This window comes from Budorcas taxicolor, chromosome 12 (genome assembly GCF_023091745.1).
Source record: "Budorcas taxicolor isolate Tak-1 chromosome 12, Takin1.1, whole genome shotgun sequence".
In the NCBI taxonomy this organism is placed as follows: Eukaryota; Metazoa; Chordata; class Mammalia; order Artiodactyla; family Bovidae; genus Budorcas; species Budorcas taxicolor.
Genome location: NC_068921.1, coordinates 75,216,748 through 75,242,264, shown reverse-complemented (window position 1 = coordinate 75,242,264; position 25,517 = coordinate 75,216,748). Strand labels below are relative to the sequence as shown.

General features: G+C 39.7%; 1 protein-coding gene across 1 annotated transcript in view; it reads right to left on the bottom strand.

Moving 5' to 3' along the window:
* Nucleotides 1–16,885, bottom strand: part of IPO5 (importin 5) — a 41,310-nt gene extending 24,425 nt beyond the window's left edge. The window contains exons 1-8 of the mRNA XM_052649929.1: nt 16,735–16,885; nt 10,422–10,502; nt 7,684–7,876; nt 5,796–5,898; nt 4,587–4,683; nt 4,260–4,364; nt 2,016–2,138; nt 1,810–1,930 (exon numbers count right to left, since the gene is read on the bottom strand). Of these exons, the coding sequence (XP_052505889.1) occupies nt 1,810–1,930; nt 2,016–2,138; nt 4,260–4,364; nt 4,587–4,683; nt 5,796–5,898; nt 7,684–7,876; nt 10,422–10,502; nt 16,735–16,824 (913 nt within the window). The 5' untranslated portion in view covers nt 16,825–16,885. The remainder of the gene's footprint in view (nt 1–1,809; nt 1,931–2,015; nt 2,139–4,259; nt 4,365–4,586; nt 4,684–5,795; nt 5,899–7,683; nt 7,877–10,421; nt 10,503–16,734) is intronic.
* Between the last annotated feature and the right edge of the window lie 8,632 nt (nt 16,886–25,517).

Sequence of the window (25,517 nt, the reverse complement as noted above, 5' to 3'; positions counted from 1 at the left end):
GACTGAGCGACTGAACTGAACTGAACTGAACTGAAGTGACTTAGGAGCAGCAGCAGCATACCCAAAGACCACGACGCTGTGATTTTGTCAATGTCACCAACAAGAATTTTAAGAGGTAAAACACAAAGGACATACTAAGAGTAAAACAAAAAACTTATCTGCCTGTGCTCCCCACATGTGGCTTGTTCTATTTTCACCTTTTTCATCTCCCTGGCTTTAGCTTTTGTTCTTTTTTAAGAAGTAAACATTAAGGAGAAAAGTCAAAATATCCAAGTCCTGTTATGTTTTCTTCCTCCCTCATCAGAAGTAAGACCATAATAAAATCAATGTTTCTCATTACCAAACTTTTTTTCTTTTTTACACTTGAACTACAGTTTTCTCTATCTATGTATAACATATAGTAGTATTCAAAGGTTTTATTTTCTATATAATAAATGGTACATATACCCTTTGGCAACTTGCTTTTTTCTCAAGACACATGGATTTCACTTGAATTACTTCACAGCATTCCATTACATAAACACATCAACCTGTCGGTGGACACGACAAAAGGTGCTTTGATAAGATACACGTTATCTCCTTGACAAGAGCAAGTTCAGGGCATTAGGAAGAGAACATATATTAAACCCAGTCTGTACAACCAGGCTATACAACCCTTGACAAATCAATCTTTCCTCTCTGTTTCTGTACTTGAAACTGTTACAAGTATCTTTATTACTAGAACCCACTCAAATGCTCTCCATAGTGGCACCATAAACTTAATTCCTATGGGAAGCTCAAAAGGAGGCCGATCTTATGTCACAGGTGTGAAGTCTCCTGTGAGTCCTCTCTGCTCCACACCGTTCATCAATCAACACTGGACACTGTCACACTCTGACAACTGGTGTTCCACAATTAATTACACTTGTGTTTATTGAGACTGAGCAGTGTTCAACAGCTATAGCTCTTGTGAACTTCCTGTTTCCAACCACTGTTTTCCGCACACCAGAACTGTTGATGTGTGCACTCAACTACTTTCTTCCAGTCTGGCTTATCTTTTGATCTCACTTATGGTGTATTTGGTTGGTCAAAAAACTGTTTTAGTACAAACTGAGCAATGTTTTGCACTTATGGTTTTGACTGTCTTAAAAAAAAATCACTTTCTACTATTAAGCTTTACGTGTAAAATGTATCTGTATTATTTCATGTCTAATCAACTGAAAATTGAGGTTCGAATATGTTTTTCCAACAGAAACAACCAGTCGTGCAAACTACTGAACTATCAAAGTTCAGTTTGTTTCCACGTGAGTGGATCTGCTCCTGGCCACTCTATCCCATCTGATTCAACTGTCTATAGCTGCACCATCAACAAACTAAATCTTCATAGCTGACAGGCAAGACCTGCACTTTAGTCATCAAAACTGTCTTGGCTACTCCAGGCCCTACATTAGACTCTATCTTATCATGACCAATTCTAATTTTTGGCTGAAATTATACTGAATATTTAGGTTAATTTGAAGGGTATTGACACTGGGTTCTCTTATTAGTCTTTCAATGTGTCACCCAATTTTCCCCAGAGGTTTTACACATCTTTTGGTTTACTTCCAAGTATGACAAACCATGTTTGCTACACTGAGGTTTCAGGGTGCTGGAGCATGGCCATCGTGTCGGGCCTATGCAGTTAAGAATGTATTGCTGCATTTTCATGGATTCACCTGAGTTTGAAAGGACATTCACTCTTCCAATAAATCCGTGGCCTTGCACAACTCTCAGCAAACCTATCTGACAATTCTGTCACCCTAAAAAAAACTATTTAGACTTTTGACTTACTTGTCTGTGCAACAATATTGGTATGTTTTCTTAACATAGCAGCTGCAGTCTCAGAAAGGGTCACGATTACTTCCAGGGCAAGCTGGCGCTGCATGTTATTGAGGCCAGTGTCTCCACACAACTACAAAGAAGATATATTTGTACACATTTAGTAGTTGATTCATTGAAAACAAGAAACAGAACATTCACTGCAGTATTTAATTTACCTTTAGACTCAGCTGTAAAGTGGCTTCCAGATGAGGACGTAAATACTTTGGAACCGTGTCTGCAATCTCAACAAGGGATTTTAGGACTGAATCATCATTCTGGTAGCAGGAGTCATTTACAGCCTAGAAAACATGAAATAGATTAAAAAAAAAAAAAGTCTGTGTTCAACAGTCACTTTATGATGCCTCATTAGCCAGAATATCAAGAGGCAAGGACAACAGAGAAACACTAGCGTTCTGTTTTTCAATAAATAACTTTGCAATCAACATTACGCAGATGTTCTACCTACAACTACGTACACACTTCCCTCTATTCTAATCTTAACTAGAAACGTATAATATAAAGATTTAAACCGAAGTCAAAATTAAAACCAGTCAATCTCCAATAACCACAACAAAACTTAAGACTGGCAAGGAAGTGTTTTCATAACCAGAAGGAATCTCCTTTTCTCTGTCCTTCCAATATTCATACAGATAGTAAATACTAGATCCCATGATATATTTAAAGTGTTCAATATTACTGTATTTCTCTTTAATGATAAGTTCAGTCACTGTGGAATTTTAATGTAGCATTCTGTATCTACCTTTGCCTATATCACAGCCATAACTCCTAGAAGTTCTGGCTAACATTTTAACTTACTCTAAATTCAGACAAGAAAAATATGAAATTAAATAGTAAGTCAAGATGTGTCGGTAATATAAAACAATAGAATGTTTCATCAGCTAATGTTTTATCATTGACTAAACTATATTTTCAGCTTAGTATCATGGGAAAAACAGTTTCTACTAAGTCCTGGCAGCAACTCCATCACATATGAACTTTTTAGTTTCAGATTCCCTGCTGCTGCTACTGCTAAGTCGCTTCAGTCATGTCCGACTCTGTGCGACCCCAGAGACGGCAGTCCACCAGGCTCTGCCATCCCTGGGATTCTCCAGGCAAGAATACTGGAGCGGGTTGCCATTTCAGTTTCCCTAAATCCTGTCTAATCTGGCCCTCAACAGGGCACTATCTGTCTCAGGAGCTGTTTTTTTGGTTGTCACAAGATTGAGGACATGGAAAGGCTGGGCTACTAGATGTCCCACACCTGTGACACAAACGCTTACGAGGAATTCATTTGACCTTATCGTGCATCTTTACACAATTATGTCAAACACATATATTAAAAAACTCATTTATAATGGTCTCAACCTAGACCCTAACTCACAAATTCCCTTTTGCCTGGTTTTAATGTACTATGATATATTTCTTCCCTAAAATGCAGATACCGTACAAACAAAGAAGGAACATGTATTTTGTTTCATCCTGAACTGTACCTTTTCTGGAAATCACCAGTTCAAAACACCAACAGTAACAGAAATCATGGTGTTCAAATGGCCAACGATCTCTATCAGTCCACATTTTTAGCTACTGGATTCGTATAGACCGTGTAGAAATCACCTAGTCTCCTATGTCTGTTGGGTCAGGCCCTAGCATTTATATGTGGAAAAGCATGTCATTTTACTAGAGATTACTTTCTCTTTTTCCTTTGTATCCACTTACCACCATACATTGATATTTTAAAAACTTACGTGCATACATGAGCTGTACGCACATAAATGCATTTCATTTTAAGAGCGAATATGGAAAATTATAAAATACTTGTTATAAAAGGTTTGATGTCTGACAAGGTTGAAACCAATTACTCTAACTTCCCCAAGTTTATTTTACTTTCTCACTGGGGCAGATGTCCTTAAAATAATAATTTATCCTTGGATTCCAGTAATGTTTAACTATAAAATTATTTTGTGATACAAACTGTCACAAGCCCTGTATTTAACAGTAAAGACTCTGGTCCAATCTGGGTTTCAACTATGCACAACTCCAGCATGCACCCCTCAACACTGTGACCTTGGGCAAGTTTCTTATCTCCTCCTTAGCTTCTCCTTCTGTAAAATGAGCATTTCATAGGTTATTTGGTTGTTCTAATAGAAATAACCTACTGTGATTATATACTCAATAATAAGCATATGTTGCTTATTATCATTTGCCTTAAAGAAAAAATTTGAAATGAAGAGACCCAAGGTATATCAAAGGCAAAAAATATTAAGAAATGTGCATGTTTTGTTCACTGCTGTATCCTTAGTTGGTACACAGCAGGCAATAAATATTTAATGAATACATGAATGCAATACAGAACTCTGATGAGAATTTAAGCAACAGAAAACTAGTTAAGGATATAATTATCACCTAAACTATTTTCTTACCTGTAAGAAACCGGGTAACAAGTCTGCAAAATGCTTGAACAGAGCAACATTATGCTCGTTGGCAAGTATAAACGCAGCGGTAGCTCTAGCAGATAATGTTCGGATCTAAAATGAAGACAGGACAAACGCCAAATATGAGACGATTTTTGATAGATGTGCAAACTCAAGTTTCCTTCCACAAGATGAAATTTTCTTTATCAGTAAAACTAGTATTTATATTTTCAAGTATAAAAGCCAAGACAATCTCCAAACACATATAGATTCTTTCACAAGTTAGATGCTATATTAAATTATGTGTTAATATTAATGGAATGGAAATCTACTCACCGACGGATGTTCCTGATCTTGCATGCACTGAACTAACATCCGTTTGATGACGTCTAAATAGTGCTGCTGCTGATTCCCAAAAATTCCTGGGAAGTTCCTGAAAAAATGATAGAAAATATCCTCTGAAAACTAGGTTATATCTTAGTAAGGTGTCAGCTAGAACATCTTAGTAACATCTTAGTAAGGTGTCAGCTAGAACATCTAATTCTATGTTTATTTACATTAATCCCTAAGGCTGAACATCAACTACCTGACCTCCAAGCAATTCTACTCTGGGCTCGGGTGAACAGAAACAAATGGAGCAGAGGAGATCAGACTGGGAGAATTGGGGACTCAGGCGCACACCTGCCCAGATCTCTGCTTTACCCTTACTGCTCTGTCTCAGCAGGAAGCTGATCTGGAGTGTAGGACGGGACAAGAGCAAGTACTGGGGTTCAGGGGTAACGACACTAACCATGCTCACAAGCTGTTTCCAGCCTTGGTATCCAGACAGTCCACATTGTGCTCTATTTTAAATTTGGTAAATAAATAAACTGAATACCTTTACTTAATTCTCCAGTTTGGACCTTTGATAGGAACAAGATACATTTGACAACTGAAGTAGAAATTGGTGTACTATCTACCCTTCTTTAGAGGTTCAAGGTAGATCTCGTTTAAAAAAAAAAAGTATATGATCTTGGTAAGTTACAAATTCAATTATATATTACTATTTTAAATGCAGTAGAACTGTACAGTAGGCCAAACTTTTAAAATGCAATCATTTAATTCTAAACTTAGATCATCTGCTTATAAATGAGGTAATTAAAATAATACATTTTTATAAAGCTTGGCCACAGACCAAGACAGTGGGGGTTCACCACCATTTTCGTTCTTTTCTTTCAGATGCTAATATGAGAATGGCTTTCTAAAAGTTACAGTTGGTACTGTTAATCTCTTGAAGAAGAAACTGTCCCAGAAATTTTTTCAGAATCATGAAGGACAAAGGAAAGGAATAAAAATTGCAGAGACTCCTTGTATAACAAAAAGATCCATAATATCAAATGGAAAGCTTTGTTCTTTCCAATTTTGCTTCCAACAAAAGTACAAAGGTTATCTAGAGGCATTATTTAAGGCTAAAAAGTTAAACTAGAGTAAAACAATCAACTAAAATGCACTTCGGGCACTCGTAACATTAAATTTTCCCAAACGTTATCAGACCAATGTATATACCAGAAAATATGAAGGGCAGCTTCCCGCAGTCCCATGTTTTGAGAGCTGACAGAGTCAAAAAGGAACTTCAAACCTTCAGGCCATTGGTTGTTGCCATCCTCATCTAAAAGTAAAGAAATCCAGGCATAAGGTGTGTAAATTCAACTTCAAAATATTGATGGTGAATTCATTTCATAAGCCTCATTCAAAATATGTGGCTACAGAAAGTGTCACTTGCTCTGTTTTTACAAACATTTTAATGAAATCAACTCCTTCAACCATAAAATGGCATAATAATCTAGTAAAAAACAACTGTGTAAATCTGGGTTACAGAAGCACAGGTATAAGTGGTGGTTATTTCTCAGGAGGGTGATTTGGAGAAAAGAAAGCACACTTTGACTATGTGACTAGTTGAATCTTTCACACATATTATTGCTATTAAAGATTAGGCTAAAAAGTAGACAAAGTTAATATCTGATAACAAGTCTTAAAACCAAAACACTTATTACTTACAAACTGCAGAATGGGAATCCCAGAGCACTGCTCACGCTTTGCAGTTTTAAGTGCTACAGGATGTTATCAATGTGCTGACATTTTAAACAGATTTCAAAACACAGATTTTTGTGATACCTTGCGATAAAAATGAACCACAAAAATCTACTGAACCAGTTTAGACTTGTTGGTTTTACTGTCACAAAGAACTTAGGAGTTACAGAGAATATAGACACAAGTTATGCATTTTTTCTTTTTAAAATATTGCCCCCATATTTGCTGAACTTCTCTGAAAGGAGAAGTGGGATGACAAAAAAATTTATGGAGAGAGCACTTTTTCCATTATTAAGGGATTTAGAGTTAGGAGTGATGTAACTCCTAACTCAAAATAAAAATGTTATGTGCAAAAAACTTGAAAACAGAACTTCCCACGTTACTTAAAAATTCAAGTTTCTGTGGGTTTAGAACTTACTTAAAAACTTAACACATTTCCTATTAATTTTTAAGAACTGGTTGTGTCAGTACGTTGAACATCTGCGTTACTGGTGGTGGTGGTTTAGTTGCCTGGGCGTCTCTGACTCCTCTGTGACCTTATGTACTGTAGCCCGCCAGACTGCCATGCCCATGGAATTTCCCAAGTAAGAATACTGGAGTGGGTTACCATTTCCTTCTCTAGGGGATCTTTCTGATCTGACCCAGGGATCAAATCTGCATCTCCTGCATTGCAGGCGGATTCTGTACCACTGAGCCACCAGGAAAGGAGATTTGAAAAGTCATGTCATAATTTACTAAGCACGACTAAAAATATTCTCCAAGTTAGCCTTATCTTAGTGAATTATTCTTTTCAACTTTTAAAAAATACCACCTAAGTGAACAGAGCTTATGATGATTCTGTCAAAAAAAAAAGTAACAGCATATCCGATTATACTACTAATGTTTTAAGTGTGACCAGAAAAAGTTCTGGCTGCTGATAAAATGCATTTTCAAATGTTTTAACTTAATTTCTAAAAATATTTTGTGGTACTGAAAAACAAACTATAGTAGTATAATAAGCACATGTGCTTACTTTATAAACACAAATGTAACAGCACAAAATCACCTGGAGCCCATGATCTCCACTTCTATTGCCAGGTTTGTAAGTTAGACTATGCTTTCAAAACCACAGATTAAGGGGGAGATAAAACTGACAGTTGTAAACTAGAAAATTATTTCTCTAGAGAGAAATGGTTTTGAAGATCAAGAGGTAAGAATCTGTAATGTTTGGTTTTAAATTAAAAATCCACAATCACTCTCATTTCAAACAGAATAAATCATAGTCAAGTACTTGTGACTCGTCCTCTAAGATTCCACTGAAACAAACAAAAAAATGTACTCACTTTCTTCTGTAACATAATGATAACTGTATTTGCATACACACCTATTAAATTCCTGGCCAGTTCAGCAGCAATGTCACAAATTTTTTTCCTCATGCTAGACTGTGTTTCCATTTGAATAATCATCAGTAGCTCACTCTTGATGGCAGTCTGAACATCAGTGGGAAGAGTTGGATAGACTTCATCAAATGCAGAGGACAAAAGACGTCTTAGGAGAACGGCAGCCATTTGTCTAGCCTATAAATAGATAACATTGTTAATGACCTGGTGTCTTACTGGAGAAAAAATTTCCAACAAACTACATTCACTCTGCCATTGATATATTTCACTATTCTATTTTTACAGTTCATTTCAAAAGCATTTTGTTTTAAAAAAAAGGTAAAATACATAAAAAATATAAAAATCTTTCTAATCACATTAGTCTTTTGTACAGAAAATGCCACACAAAAGCTATTTGTTTATAGCTGAGGAAAAGTCCTGAGCATATTATACTTTGAATCTTGGTAATGATGAACCTGTCTTTAATTTCTATTTTTAATATTCTCTTTGGAGAAAAGCAAATCTTATGTAAGTCAGAAGCCCTATAATAAGTCTTTTCTTATGTCTCTATCTGGCTCTCATTCCAGCATATAAAGTACCTTTCCTTTTTAATCTTATGCTCCCAGCCTGGCCTATCTTACTATATTATTACCCTTTCATTAGCCTCTTACATAAAATGCTATCAAATCCATTTGTCTTTATATTTTTCATGCAAATAAATATTACAAGTTCCCTACACCTAAAAAGTACTAACTAATCTCAACATGTGTATTACTAACCCATTTTCAAATCTGTAAAATGTATTTAAATTTGGCATTTCCTACATAATAGTCCTTCAGATTTAAAAGAAAGCTGAAACAAATGCCATTTAAAAATTTTATCATAATAAGTCAATAAACCCCTGAAAATATTAAACTGGATTTTTCATGTTTTTTTCCTGGACTGCAGGTACTCGTGGATCACTGTAACTATTCTGATACTGTGACAACAAAAAGTAATAAAAATAAAATCTGCCACTTTTTCCATCATCTGAATCTTACTTGAAATCACTTCTGGCAAAGAGAAAAATTTAATTTATGCTCTACAAAGGATTCAGAGAGGTTGCTACGCAGTGCTTAGTTGCTTAGTCATGTCCAACTCTTTCCGACCCCATGGACTGTAGCCCGCCAGGCTCCTCTGTCCATGGCGATTGTCCAGGCAAAAATACTGGAGTGGGTAGCCATTCCCTTCACCAAGGGATCTTCCCAACGCAGGGACTGAACCTGCGTCTCCTGCACTGCAGGCGGATTCTTTACCGTCCGAGCTACCGGGAAGCCCCTCAGAGAGGTTAAACAATGGCTAAAATTAGTGCAATTCTTCTCACACATACACTGACTTATGAAGGTTCTGAGGCTAGTTCATAAATCAAAATAAGATCTAAAGAGGGTTCAAAATAGGTTTTTAAAGATAAAATTCAATAATTTTCATATTATTCTTGGCTTGAAAACAGCTAACCTGCATCGATCTTCAAGAATTAAAAGAGCCAACTATTTTAGGGATTTAAGTCACTTCTATGTTTGTTCCTCACATTTGACATTTATTTTGAATTAAAGAAAAAACAGTATGTTACAAAGGTGAAGAAGTGTCTTTTATCACCTGTTTTAAAAAAACTGAGGCACATTTATAGTGTTTCCTAAGTGTTACTGGAAAGCACTAAATTGCCAGCTTAAACTGACCTACTAGAAGGCAGGTGTAACACTATAAGAAGATGAGTGTGACTTCATTTCCATCATGTGTTAAAAGAAGTATTTTACATCTAATGTGACTGCTAGCAATAAAGTATCACTTTACAAAATTCTAACGCAATGTTTTTTTACTTGGAGTAAGTTTTCTAGACTTGGGTATTTTGATGCCTTTTCCATGAGGGAGGCTATTCAATGAACATTCATTATATACAAGGATATTACTTTTGAGAAGATAAACTTGTCTGTTAAACAAATAGAAGAGGAGTCACAAACTATAAATTTGAATTTAGTACAGAAGCTAGGTAATTTGCTAAAAATCATGATTTTTAAATGATTCTAACAAAGTGTGCCCTTGTTCTTACGCATCTGTAGCACAAATTCTTCACCATCCAGAGATAGCTTAAGCACAAAAACTTCAAAGACAAAAAGTATTTTTTCATTTGGCAACACATTAGAACACTGAACTCAATTTCCTCCTTTGGAATGAACTGTTCCTAGGCAGAAAAATTTTTATAGCTATTAAAAAAATCACTTGAATTTAGTAATTTCTATGTAATTATTTCTCAGTCATGTCCGACTCTTTGCGACCCCACGGACTGTAGCCTACCAGGCTCCTCTGTCCATGGGATTTTCCAGGCAATAGTACTGGAGTGGATTGCCATTTCCTTCTCCAGCAGATCTTCCCGACCCAGGGATCGAACCCGGGTCTCCCGCATTGTAGACAGACGCTTTACCGTCTGAGCCACCAGCGAAGTCCAATCTGTAATTATTTAGGAACCATTAATTCGAAAACATTTGAGATACACCATCTTACATGGAAAAAAAGAAATTCTCACCCTTGAAAGAGAGTATTTAAAAAATTATCATTCCAAGTAGCTTTTCACAACAAATTAAGTTCAGAGTTCCGGTAACCTCTACACAGTCAACAGTTCGCATTACTCACTCTGACCACCATCTAATACCCAACTTGTTTGTAAAAAAAAAAAAAAAGGCACATTTCTCAGGTATTAAAGAAGTACCTCCTCAGCAGCTGCTGTATTTCTGATGGCTTGTAAAAGGAATGTGATCTTCGACTGGCCTGGGATATTCTCATAGGTTTCCTATATAAAAAACATCAAAGATTCGAATATCATGTTAGAAAACTTCATGAGTATACCAGTAAAAGGAAATGACAAGAAGAGCAGCAAAGATTCATGCATGATGAGTCCACCAATCTAGGTCTGGTGGAAGTTTTCTCCTGTGACAAGAACATACTTCGGACAGGCCAGGAAAGCGAAAATATCAAATAAGTGACTTAATTAAGATCCTTTTCACCCTTCTTAAATAGACTTTTCTGATGTACAGGATCTTAGGCTCCTCTGATTAATAAAACTCAAGGCCTGGGGCGGGGTGGGGGGTGGGGGGGTGGGTGGTGTTCAGATGGGGGACACATGTACACCCATGGCTGATTCATGTCAATGTATGGCAAAAACCACTCCAATACTATAAAGTAATTCGCCTCCCATTAAAATAAATAAATTAATTAAAAGGAAAAAACAAAACAAAAACTCAAGGCCTAAGAGAACCAAAACCTTGATCAATGTGACGGGCTACCAGGCTGCCAAGTTAAGTGCTCACTCCATATCCTCCTCCATCATGGAAAACTGCTTATTTTGTCAACATTGTTTTGATCAGATGATGCAGAACTGGTTCAAATTACCACTTATAACCACCAGAGAAACAAGCTCAGATGAAGCAAGTCAGAGAAAGGGCAAGTATTCAACTTCTCTATGCTACATTTTCTTTCAGGCAAGGATTATACTGACATCATTTTACATACATAAATAAAAGGTCAGGAGAAAGTTGGCCAGAAAACTTAGTATCATTTCTTTAATATCACTTTAATAGATCTAGACATCTAGGTTTTGTAACTCAGGACACTTCTTCCCTTTTCCATTAATCACATAAATAATGAGAACAAACTGTTAAAACAGTTAAAAAATAAAACAAAACCTGACACCAATTGAAAGGTAGGTTGTTAAGAGTGGATCAAAATATAAGACCTAAGTATATGATGCCTACAAAAGTAAACTGAAGAGAGGTATAGATTCATGTGGACCTCCCTGGTGGCTCAGTGGTAAAGAATCCACCTGCTAATGTGGGAGATGCAGGTTCAATCCCTGGGTTGGAAAAATCCCTTAGAGAAGGAAATGGCAACCCACTCCAGCATTCTTGCCTGGGAAATCCCATGGACAGAGAAGCCTGGCGGGCTGCAATTCACAGGGTTGCATAGAGCTGGACATGACTTAGCGACTGAACAACAAATAGATTCATGTGCACGCAAATAATGTGGGAAAGAAATCATTCTTTTAAGTACACTTGGAATTGTTTTCCCTGAGAAGTCTCTTAGTAAATATTCTCATCTATCCACTTTAAGGGCATAACATGTAGATAACACATTAATTTCTCAGCAGGCTAAATTCAAAGAGCTGGCCTGCACTCTGACAGCTACTGTGCCCTATAATTTACCTAGTTTCCTTCTAGTCAGAAGTGATGAAGACAAGCAAAGGAAAACTGGGCTTCTCTGAATCCACATCTCCCATTTGTCTAGTGCTCTGTGGTGCCCTGGGATATTGACAGATAAGGAAATAAAGGCTCAGAAGTTAAACAACTGGCTTAATATCACAGACAGTAAATAGTGGAAAGAACCCTGGTCTTCTGAGGCTAACCATACCCCAAATCTCCCTGACACTGAATGCTCTCTCTGGGTTTCACCTCTGGAGCCCGACTGTCCTAAACAACCAGTGTTATTTAGTTTTCAAACTTCTCAATATCTGAATTTGGGGAAAGAACACATTTTGAGGAAAAGACAATACAAAATCTGATAACCTCAAGTTCCTCTCTAGTACATAAACATGTAGGAACATAACACTGCTGAAAACTGTGACCAAAAGCATTCACAGCTGAGCAGAGAAGAGGGTCTGAATTTATCCAGAAATGAGGTAATTCATGTAAAGGTATTTTCATTTAAACAAACTCTCTCACAGTACAATAAAAATGTCTTTCTGTTCCTTGTACTAGCTTAGCCCCTGTTGCCCTGTAGATGCTATAAACTTTTAACTTTTCAGTGGTCTAAATCAAGTTCTGGGGAAAAAAATATTCTTCACTAAGATACCATGCTCAGAAAACTTACTAAACTCTATTCCATAACAAATTAAAAGTCAACTAGATGAGAGTTTAGTGTGACCCCTGACTCTTGCAAGAGAGTTCTCCCCATTTGATATGTTTCAGTGTGGCAATCCAGATCTAATATTATTACATTTATACCACAACATTGTCAGGATAGTTTGGCAGTAAGAACACAGCCGTGAAGTCAAAAGAATTAACTTTTTCTTAGCCTAAGTAGATGGAGTTCCACAAAGATAGAAATGGTATCACTTTTTGGTTGTATTCCCAGCACAGAGCAGGTTAGAGTACAGCAAATACAAGGAATTTTTCTAAGAATATTCCTAGCACTAGCCCAGGCAGGTTCAATGAAATGTGAGCAGTGTCACCATAATAAAAGTTCAATTCCATTTGATACCATCAAAAACAATCACACAATGTAAAGCAGACCTCATCTAACCCTCCCAAAGGAGAAATGCTAATATGCACTCATCTTACTCATTCCATACGGATTTATGGCAAGCCTACGCTGTATATGGGCTTCCCTGGTGGACTCAGATGGTAAAGAATCTACCTGCAATGTGGGAGACCTGGGTTCAACACTTGGGTCAGGAAGATCCCCCAGAGAAGGAAATGGCAACCCATGCCAGTATTCTTGCCTGGGAAATCCCATGAACAGATGAGACTGGTGGGCTACAGTCCATGGGGTCCTAAAGAGTCAGACACAACTGAGCAACTAACACTTTCACTTACCTTGTATATGGAAATGTAAAGAGAGGACAAACAACTTTTATCTAATGAACACTCTGGTTCAGGTAAAATTTTTAGTATGTTGCCCTCCTTCAAATCTCATCAACCAAGTGTCGTACTAGAATCAACAAAGAATATGTCATTGGAAACAACTGAGAATATAAAATCCATGCATGTATGATTAGTGAAATACTCAAGCTTATGTCATAGAAAAATGTCCAGTCATGAATGCCATGGACATTCAACTTATTCTGTTAATTACTGAATTTTGGGACTTAGGGGCATTCAAATCATTTCTTCAAATACCAGAAACATTTTTTTGTAAAGCTAAAGAGAAAAATCCTTTAAGATTTAATAGAAATAAAGCCTACCAAATGCTTTGTACAATGTAAAAAGCTTTATCTTTTAAAAGTTCTGAAGCCATTCAATGATTTCAATAATATATAACAATAAGGTTTTAAATGTACTTGACTTCATATCTGGAGTCGAAATAAGTCACCTTAGTCAACAGTTTGGTATTTACGCGTCAACTAAGTATTTTTATTTTGACTGAGTAAATTACACAAATACTTACTGAGCCCTTGCCAATTCTTTAGTTAAGAAAAAATTCTGTATTTGCTGTGGTGTGTGCGCTCAGTCGCTTCAGTAATGTCCGACTCTTTGCGACCCCATGGATTATAGCTTGCCAGGCTCCTCTGTCCAAGGAATTTTTCAGGCTAGAATACTGGAGTGGGTTGCCATTTCTTAATCCAGGGGGATCTTCCCCGTCCAGGGATCAAACTGCACTGCATCCAGTGTCTCCTGCACTGCAGGTGGATTGTTTACCTGCTGAACCACTGGGGAAGCCCAATGGCTTCCAGGATACAACTGTAATATTCAATTTTATTTAGTTTGATTAGTTATAAAAGGTTCACTTTGTAAGGAAAAAAAGAGAAGAAGGTGGTATTACGGTATCATTTCATGCAGCCATTTCTGTTTCAAATATTTTGCTTAGGAAAGAAGCTCTATCTATAGATGAGTTTAGTGCTATATTATATGCTGCCAGGGAGCTTCCTCTCATTTACCTTTTCTGTCAAATTAAGAAAATTGCATATTATAGTACTTATTTTACATGTTAACACAGTTCCAGGATAGACAATGAAAGGGAAAATATAGTATCTGAATGTTTTCACTAAGAATAAAGAGACTGAGAGCGTAACAGTACTTATTCTCAATTGTTCTTGATGAGAAAATGTGCTGAATGCTGCTAACTATCCCCAAAGTGATGGGAGAGATAAAAGATTTACAACAGGCACCAACTGGAATTCAAGCTGAACCAGACATTGGTATTTAGTTCAATAGAAGAGAGATTCCCCACTAGGTTTGACAATAGAGACTTAAGCAACTGGAGGGAAGAGGGAGAATTAAACTAGCTTACTAATTACAATGCTGTTCTGCTTTGCAACACATGGAAATTTCTATTATGGGTTGGGATTAAGAACTTATTTTGGTGAAAAATTACCTCTAGAGTTAGCAGACAGCATTAAAACGTTTTTATAGGCTCATCACATCCCACTGGTATCAGTGCAAAGTGATGCAACTAACAAATGCACATCACTTCTAAGGAAAAGACAACTTTTAAGTATTATACAAATAAACCTGGCAAAAGTCTGAAAAGATAGTATACACGTACTCCTATGTACAGCACTGTTTTTAGCAGCAGGACACTAGAAACTTCAACGTTCATTCATAGGAGGTTGGTTGAGTAAAGGCATCCATAGCTGCTTTAAAAAACAAAACAAAACCCTCTAATAGGGCAATGTGAAATATACTGAGTAAAAAATTCCAAGTTGGGCAACAGGATGCATATTATAAACCCACTATTGTAAAAATAAATGTATACATATATACATGTAATATTTTGCAAGGAAGATGCATACACCACTTAAAACTGGTTACTTTTGGGGAATGGGATAAAAAACTATTTGCAATTTGAATTTTTTACCCTGAGTATGTATTAAGTGTATAATAAATGAATCGACAGCATTAGGACAAAGTTAATCATACTTTAAAGTGCTTTTCACACAGCACTGAACTTTCAGAGTATTTACCTCACGGATCATAAAACCACTAAGTGTAACCAGCAGATCCTCTATTTAAGAATGATGCTGTGATTTTAAAAACAACTATAAAATCTCGTGAGTCCTGAAAAGGATTTCATTAACTATGTAAAAATAAATGTTTGCTCTATAAGACTATCTGGCTGAACATCCCTCATTGAATCTTTTTCTTTTCCTTCACTGACTCTTATAAAAATCTTCAATCACATGGTGACAAAGAATTCCATATGTAATCAAGTCTGAGGATAGGATCTGATAATGCACTTCACAGAAACTGGAAAGTTTCTGCCCTTCCCTTGACGTGTCTCAAATCGCATCTCAACACATTTGAACAACAGTCTTCTACAGAACCAAGTGTGCCTTACCGCTACCTGATAAATGAACTTGCAGATACATTTCAAATACTGTCTCTTGAAACTTTATCCACAGCTCCACATTTTGGAGGTCAGGAGCCAATAAAGTGGTTAAAAAAAAGAGAAATTCAGATTAGATTGGGTGAAATTAAAAAAAGCCTTAAACATGTGGCACTAGCCCAGATAGACAACGGAAGTCCGAGGATATCCCATTAGTCTCTAGAGACCAAAGAAAACTTATCTGAAGGATGAGCAAACTAAGGTGCAAGCTGCTTAGAAAGAAATCTTAAAGGCAACTTCGCAAAAACTTGTGCGGGGGCCGGGGGGCGGAGGGGGGGCCGCGGGAGAGAAATGGAAATCCGGCTTCTGATATTAGGTACTAGACTGAGAAAGAGGACGAAATGGAAATAGGTGGAAGACGACGAGGCACACTATTCAGTAGGAGGGGTCGGGGAAGGGAGGGACGGACGGTGGTATGAAGAGTTGAGGGACAGAAGAAAAGCAGGGGTGATGGTTCAGGGAGCAGCCAGGGTTTGGGGGGGACCAAAGGGCTTGGGTATGGTGGAGACCGCAGCTGAAGGGCGGGGGAGGCTCGCAGCCGGAGAAAAGCGGGAAAGGGGCGAGGGGAGACGAGGGGCCCGCCCCACACCCCACATCCCTCCCCGCCGCCCGGCTTCCCCATCTGGGCGGGGGCAGCGTGTCAGCAGCGGCCGCACGTGTGTGCGACCGGCGGCGGGGAGCTAACTGGCGCCGGGCGCCGCGGCTGCAAGGGCCGGAAGGGCCTGGGGGCACCGCAGGGAGCCGCGGGCCGCCTCACACGTGGGCTGCGCGGCCGCCGCCCGCCCGGCCCGGCCCGGCCCGGCCCGGCCTGGCCTGCGCCGCCGCCGCCGAGGCGGACCAACCGAGGCCCGGGCGGGCGGCGTCGGGGGGCAGGCTCGGCGCGCCGACCCAGGGCGCCGAGAGTCGGGGGCGGCGCGCTCGGTTACCTCTGCCTGTTTCCGGACCACATTGTCGGGGCTGAGCAGGTTTCCCAGGAGCAGGTAGAACTGTTGCTGCTCCGCCGCGGCCGCCGCCATTGCGCTAGGCGTGAGAGAGAGAAGGAGGGAGGGGAGACAGGAGCCGTGAGGCGCGCTGGCGGGCCGGCGGGAGGGGCGGGGGCGGGCCCAGCGCGGGGACCGGCACCAGCCTCGGCGCGGGACTGAGGAGGGGGGCGGGGGGCGGAGCGGGCTGGAAAGGGAGGGGCAAAGGGGAAAGGGGAGGAGGGGGCGGGGCCTCGTGACCCCTCACCCCCGCCGCGGCCGCCGGCGCCAGCGCCCCATTGGTCCTGGACGCCGGTGGGGGGGCGGAGCCGAGGCCGCCTCCTCGGGGGCAGTGCCGATTGGCCACGCACCCTGTAGCGCCGTCACTGGCGGCGCGCGGCCGGCCGCCTGGCTGGGCGCGCGGCGGGGGCGGGGGCGGGGGCGGGGCCTTGGCGGCCCAGCTGTGGTCGCGGCTGTGTCGCGGGGAAAGCGGGAGGAGCCGGTGGGCCAGCCAGCCGGGCGGCGAGGGGGCGTGAGACCCGGCTGGGGAGGAGGGGCCAGCTCCAGAGCGCGGGAGATTTCGGCGCCGCAGGCGGGCGGGTCTCCTCCCCTTGCTGTCCGCCAGCCCCTCCCTGCGACCCCAGCAGCGCCCCCAGCCTCTGGGACCCTAGGTTAGACCCCCGCTCCCTCCGCCCCCCCTCCCCCAGAGGGAGGGAATGAGTTTCAAAATCCACCTCCTACTTCCATTCCACTCCTAGCTCCACAGATCCCTCCGTCAGTCAGACCTTCTGGTCTTCCCCGGGGCTGTGACTCAGGCCGCCCCTTCCTCCCGCCACGCTCACCGGTGACGCACGCCCTGGGCTTGTCCGGAAGAGGGGTTACTCAGCCCCGGGCCCTGCCGCCAGGCCTACCCTCCTCCCCTAGCCGGTTGTCCTGAGATTGCCACGTAGCACACTTTCCTCCCCCTCTTCTCCCCCCCTCCTTGTTTGGGGGTCACATTTCTTTCAATCAGTTCAGGTCAGTCGCTGAGTCGTGTCCTACTCTTTGCGACCCCATGGACTGCAGCACGCCAGGTTTCCCTGTCCATCACCAACTCCCGGAGCTTAAACTCTTGTCCATTGAGTCGGTGATGTCATTCTTTCAGTGGCTGGGGTAAATTAAGACCACATCCCCTTTCCTAAAGAAAGACTAGCTTGTAGTGATCTTTCAATAAGTGTTTGGGTCACACCAGTCCTTAAGAGCTCAGAGACCTGGTTTCAGTTTGAAGTTCACTAATCCATAGATACTGGGCTTCCTAGGTGACTCAGAATCCGCCTGCGATGCAGGAGATGCAGGTTCTATTCCTGGGTCAGGAAGATCCCCTGGAGAAGGGAATGGCTACCCTCTCTCCTGAAGGCTTCCCTGGTGGCTCAGACGGTAAAGTATCTGACTGCAGTGAGGGAGACCCGGGTTTGATCCCTGGGTTGGGAAGATGCCCTGGAGAAGGGAATGGTAACCCACTCCAGTATTCTTGCCTGGAGAATTCCATGAACAGAGGAGCCTGGTGGGTTATAGTCCATGGGGCCGCAAAGAGTGGGACAGGACTGAGCAACTTTCATTTGCTCATTTCACTTTCATTTCACTCAATGAATGGATAATACCCCCAACCTGCCTTCACTGGACCTGCCAAAGGCTGAGGGAGTAGGAGTGTTCCAATCAAAGGGCACTTCTGTTGAGCTCCTACTATGTCCAATGCATTGGGCTAAAGGTGACAGTGAAGAAAATAACAATTCATTTCTGCCTCAAGAAGACACATTTGGAGAGAGAAGGTTCCACATCGAGTACATAGAGATGACTACACTTCTGGCTGCTCATAGTTTTTATTTAGGGGATTTAATGTCCTGTTGACTATTCTGTTTAGGTTCTAGTCTTTGAAAGTCTTGAACATTTGCTTTTGAGTGAATGATAAACCTCAGCTGTACATTTAGAGTCTAGACCACTGTGTCCAGAATCTGTGGGCCAAGGGTTGGGTGCTGTGCTTAGGTGCTCAGTTGTGCCTGACTCTTTGTAACCTCATGGACTGTAGCCTGCCAGACAAGAATACTGGAGGGGTTGCCATGCCCTCTTCCAGGGGATCTTCCCAACCCAGGTGTCTCACTTTGCAGTCAGATTCTTTTATCAGCTGAGCTGCCAGGGATCCACATGAAACTATGATTGCTAGCCAAAATATTTTTAAAGAATTCTGATTGATTCATGGAGAAAACTCCCTTAGAAAGTTTTATCTCTGACTGTGATGTTGTTGTCTATAAGAAGATTGCCAACCTAGCTTTGTAGAATTGATGTTTCTTAGATGTGACAGTTTGTCATTGTTATAACACCTTATTTCTTCAAAGACAAACCATTGTGTACATTAATTTGGGGTAGGTTTTGATTTTTGTTTTTTGCAGTGGACATGTCTGGATTCTGAGGAAGCTTAATAACCTCACCCAAGGTTTATTAGGGTTTGGGGAACAACCCTACAACAATCACTTTTAATGACTAGCTTACCTATGAAATAAGTGAATTGCCTACAGGCTTGCTCAGAGTATGGCCTGGTCTAACACCTGCTGTAGTATGTGTGTTTATAGGCAATGACTCTGTAGAGTACATATATTTATTAACTCTCAAATAATAGAAATTCCAACCTAACCTAGGGCTTCCTTAGTGGCTCAGCGATAAAGAATCCACCTGCCCGTGCAGGAGATGCAGGAGACGTGGGTTCGATCCCTGGGTTGGGAAGATTCCCTGGAGAAGGAAATGGCAACCCACTCCAGTATTCTTGCCTGGAGAATCCCATGGACAGAGGAGCCTGGTGGGCTATAGTCCATGGGGTTGCAAAGAGCTGGACATGACTGAGCAACTAAACCACAACCTAAGTCTACAGATTTGTCAAAAGAGGAAGCTTGATGAGGCAAAAAAGCGTAAAATTATTTCAGGCTAGAAACAACACAAGTTAGTATTGGTGACATCAACAGCTAGAATATGGACTGACAGCCCATCTTTCTTTTAGCATTGTAAATATCTAATCAAAAGAGAAGGAGGAGATTTTTAAGGGTAATGAATAAGGAGATTCCCAAATGGGAGAAATGCCTATAACCTTAGGGTAGGTAACCGGACATCCTAACAGTTGAGACCAGTTTTGGCGTTAAACCTACTAGGTGGATAGATTGCAGGGCCTACTGTCCTCTTAGCAGCAGGACTGCCTGCCACCTTAGAAGAGTTTGTAATGCTCAGCTTTCTAGGAATTTACTGCACTGGAAACCAGTTTCCCATGGAGATAATGCAGTTGGTTTTTTACGTATTATCTCCCCATAAGAAAATAACTCAGATATTGTATAAAGGCAGTCCACAAGAATAGAGATTTATTTCCCAAGGAGATTAGATGGCTTAAGGTAAAGCACCTTGAACTTGAGTTGAACGGGTTTGGGTCTTTAGTCTGTTACTAGTCATGTGAAGTTCAATGAGCACTTAATGTCTTTAAAGCTCAATGTCTCATCTATAAAAAGGAATAATAATGGTTGATAAGGTATGATATTACTAATCACAAAGTTCTGACATTAAATTATAATTGGGAATGAAATGGAGGAGCAGAAAACTTTTTGAGTCTTACTCCCAATTGGTTGGCATTGTTTTGGACTGATTAACGGGGAAAACAGCCAACTCTTGATGCCTTTGTCTTAGCTTATTGAAAGTGAAAGTGAAAGTAGCTCAGTCGTGTCTGACTCTTCGCAGCCCAATGGACTGTACAGTCTGGAATTCTCCAGACCTCTATTAAATTCTGGAGGCGTTGCTTAGGGCATTTACAACTCCCTGTAAAAGACGGTGAGGTGGGAAAAATGGAAAGCTGTAAGTTTCTGTCACCTGGGACTTGACATCTAGGTAGTTTAGGAAATTTGAAGTTTGTGAGAAGGCATCGTGCTGACTGGCCATCAGTCTGTTTATAAAGCTACAGGAGCAAAAGAGAGTCTCAGAATCCTCTCTGGTTGCTGCCCTTGGTTTTCTGGGCTTCCATGTGGATGGGCCTGTCCTAGAAATGGGAGGAGGCTGGAGAAATGAGGCTTATAAAACTTCTGTGAAAGCTCCTGTCAGCTGTGGTAGAATTTGATCTTGTCTGTCATTTCTGGTTCATTAGGTGCTGAATGTAAATAAAATAAGATTCTCCCAAATGAACAATCTGTAATTTTTTTTAAAGCTGCCGCAGGACTCCAAGAGAACCTCAGTTACTTATCCTGGTAGTTGTAAGCACGTGGGCATTCTGTATCATGACTCATTATGAGAGTCAGTTTGGATGATCTAAATGGAAGTATTATCATCTGTAACTGTACACAGGTTTAAGGTGATGATATTATTTATAGATGTGTATTTTATTAATAGCTAACATAACATACTGAAAAAAAATGTTGGCTATGTTTCCTTACCTGTCAACTGGGAATAATACTTCTTCGTAGGAGTGTTGTAAAAGCTAGGATAACATTTGTAAATGTACATAGTGTGGCATCTGCATCGTATTTACTTGGCAGTTGCAGCTATTAGTAGTTAGATGGATTTGGGTATTGAATAATAAACAGGCCTTAAACAATTACTTTTAAAACTACATATGATATAAATGTATAATCACATTTCTGTGTGTATAAAATATATCTGTGTAGTTTCTATTAGTCTTTCAGTTATACAAATTAAAATAGTACGTGGATGAATTAAAGAATAGTTAGTAGACACTTGGCTGATAAAGAAGATTTCTAACTCTTTTCCATTACTGATGTTATCAATTGCCTAGATGAGACTGAGCAGAAAAAGTTGAGAGCTGTTGAAGAGCTATTTACTCAAAATAAAAAATGCTGAACAGTTCACATTTCTTCTGCTGCTTTTTATCAAAATGTTCAAGCCCTTCTCTGAAGCAGTTGGTTTCAGTCAGAGAATGCCAGCCAGGGGTGAGTGAAACCTGATTCCCAAGGGCACTGAACACAATAGGCCCTCAGCAAATTGCTGAATTGAATACACGCAGGGGAACTTTGGACTCTCATAGCTTTATATATGAAATTCACTGTATGTCTGCAGGTGGTTGATTCATTTTAGGGAGGCAGTAGAATTTGGAGGCTAGGCTTACAGGCTCCAGAGCCAGCCAGAAAGAGACTTCACAACTTACATGCTGCTTGATCTTGCCCAAGTTAATAAACTTTTCTTAGCCCCCGTTTCCTCTTCCATAAAATGGAGATAACAGAAGCAGCTTTCACCATGTTTTAAAATACTTGTCATAGTGCCTGGCACAGAGCAAATGCTTAATAAATGTTACAAATCATTACCAATGCAGATTCAGTTGCTCAGTCATATACATAACTCAAATGAAAATCAGTTACCTTATAGTGCTCTCCGTTGCTTCCAGTTTTCCAGACTTGATTCTCAGGGATTGGGAGACATGGTACAGTACTTTCTGAGCAGTGTTCCTTGCTTAGGAATTTCCTTTCCCTGCTGGTTTGACAATAAATGGATTGGTGAACCTTTAGAAGGTAAGTAAGACTCCAGATTTAATCCTGTGGAATAAACCGTTATGGGTTAAATCAAGGACTGGTTAAAAGATGGGGGAGATGGAAGACTATCTTTTATTATTTAGATATTATTTTCATTTAAATGTGCTAAATGGATTTTAAAGCCATCATTTGCTGCAGTGTCTCAATACCTGAGACAAAATATAGTTAGCACAACAGTTTAGTTTTTAAGTTTACTGTTGTTCCTTAGGACACAAATAGGTTAAAAGTAAAAGAATAGAAAAAGATATACATGCAAACAGTATCCAAAAGAGGGTTGAAATGGCTATATTAATGTTAGAGAAAATAGATTTTAAAATGAAATTGTTATCAGAGACAAAGAAGGACATTTTATGATAAAAGTGTCAATCAGTCCGGAAGACTTAACAATTATAAACATATGTACCTATCCATAGAGCGCCAGAATACATGAAGTAAAGCTGTAATGAACTGAAGAGGGAAATTCAATAAAATAGTTGGAGACTTCAGTTTCAACTTTGAATAACAAATAGGACCACTAGGCAGAAAAGCAACAATAAATAGAAGACCTAACAGACATCTATCTGTAGCACTCCATCCAATGACAGCAGAATATACATTCTTCTCAAGTGCGTGGGCAGCATTCTCCAGGATTGATCGTATGTTAGACCATAAAACAAGCTACGGTGGGTTTAAAAGGATCGGAGTCCTTTGAAGTATGTTCTCCATCCACAGTAAAATGATATTAGAGCTCAAAAACAAATTCACAAATAAGTACAAATTAATCATCCCACTCCTAAATAACAAATGGCTTGAAGACGAGGTCACAAGAGAAGTTAGAAAGTGCTGAGATGGAGGAAAATGAAAACATAAGATACCAAAACTTAGGGGATACAGGGAAAACTATTTTCATAGGAAAATTCAGAGTTGTAAGGATCTTTATTAAAAAAGAAGAGAGATCTCAAAGCAATAATCTCATTTTCCTGAAAATAGGAAAAGGGCAAACTAAACCCAAAGTAAGAAGAAGAAATAAAAAGAAAGGAAATAAATGAAATAGAAAAACAATATAGAAAAAAAAATTTTTATTCTTTGAAAAGTCAAAAAACTGACAAACTTTGGGCTTGGTTGACCAAGAAAAGAAGATTCAAATTACTAAAATTAGAAATAAAAGAGGAGGAAATTCCCTTGTGGTACAGTGGTTAGGACTTGGTGCTTTCACTGCAGTGGCCCAGGTTCAGCCCCTGGTCAAGAAACTAAGATCCCTCAAGCCTTGTGGCACAGCCCCCCAAAATAAAATAAGACAAGAGGGAATCACTATTAAACTTTCATAAATAAAAAGAATTAAAAGGGAATACTATGAGGAATCGGAGAAGGCAATGGCAACCCACTCCAGTACTATTGCCTGGAAAATCCCATGGATGGAGGAGCCTGATAGGCTGCAGTCCATGGGGTCGCTAAGAGTCGGACATGACTGAGCGACTTCACTTTCACTTTTCACTTTCATGCATTGGAGAAGGCAATGGCAACCCACTCCAGTATTCTTGCCTGGAGAATCCCAGGGACGGCAGAACCTGGTGGGCTGCTGTCTATGGGGTTGCATAGAGTCGGACACGACTGAAGCGACTTAGCAGCAACTCTGAGGAATCATATGCTAACAAATTAAATAACCTAAATCAAATGGGGAAATTCTTAGAAAATCTCAACTTTGAAAGTAAATTCAAGAAGAAATAGAAAATCGGAATAGAAAAGAGATTGAATTAATAATTAAAAAAAACTTTTCACAGAATTCCAGGACTCACTGTAAATTCTACCAAACATTCAAAGAAGAGTTAGCTCCAATCCTTCTTAAACTCAAAAAACAGGAGTGTAGTGAACACTTACTTTTCTGTGAGGCTAATGTTAACCTGATATCAAAACTAAAGACTGATAGCTCAGGAGAACCACTTACCAATATAAATATTGATGCGAAAAAAGTGAAAGTGAATCCAGCAACGTATAAATAGGATTATATACTATTACCAAGTGAGTTTCACCCAGGAATGCCAGGTTGGTATAACTTAAGGAAATCAATCAATGCAATATATATCATAGTAACAGAATAAAGTACAAAGATCACAGTGTCATCTCAATGATGCATTGACAGAATCCCACACCCTTTCATAATAAAAAACACTCAACGAACTAGGAAAAGAAAGAAACATCATTAAATTGATAATAGCCATTGATGAAAAACCCACAGCTAATATCAGGCTTACTGGGTGGAAAAATCAATGCTTTCTCCCTGACATCAAGAATAAGATAAGAATGTCAATTCTTATCATTTCTATTTTACATTGTACTGAAGATTCATAAATGACATGATCTTGTATGGAAAAAAATCCGGATGAATCCACAAAAATGCTATTAGAACTCAGCAAGCTTGTAGAACACAAGCTCAATATACAAAGATCAATTACATTGCTATAAACTAGCAATGACCAATCAAAACAATGAAATTAAGGAAATCCCATTTATAACAACATCAAAAATAATATACTCAGGAACACATTTAACAAAAGAGTAAGACTTGTACACTGAACATTATAAAACATAGCTAAAAGAAATTTATAAAGAGCTAAATAAATGGAAAGATATTCCATGTACATGAATTGAAGACTTAATATTAAGGTGGCAGTATTCCTCAAATTAGATTCAAGGCAGTAACTATTAAAATTTCAACTTCTTTTTTTTTTTTTTCATAAATGGGCAAGCTGGTCCTAAAATTCATATGAGTTGCAAGAGACTACAAAATAGCCAAAACATCTTGAACAAAACAAAAGTTGGAGGACAAACACCTTGATTGTAAAGCTTACTATAAAGCTACAATAATCAAAACACAGCAGTACTGGCATAAGGATAGGCATATATAGATCAATGGGATTGAGTGGAGAACCTAGGAATAAATGATACATTTGTGGTCAGTTGATTTTTGACAAGGGTGCTGTGATGGTTAATCTCATGTTTCAACTTGACTAGGCTATGAAGCCCAGTTGTTTGGGCAAACCCTAGTCTAGATGTTGCTGGGAAGGTATTGTGGATGTGAGTAACATTTACAAGAGTTGATCTAAGTAAAGCAGATTACCCTCAGTAGGTGAGTGGGTTTCATTCAACCAGTGGAAGGCCTTGATAGCAAAGACAGGTTTACAGAAGAAGAAGCAATTCTGCTTCAAGATGGCAACATAGGAAAGC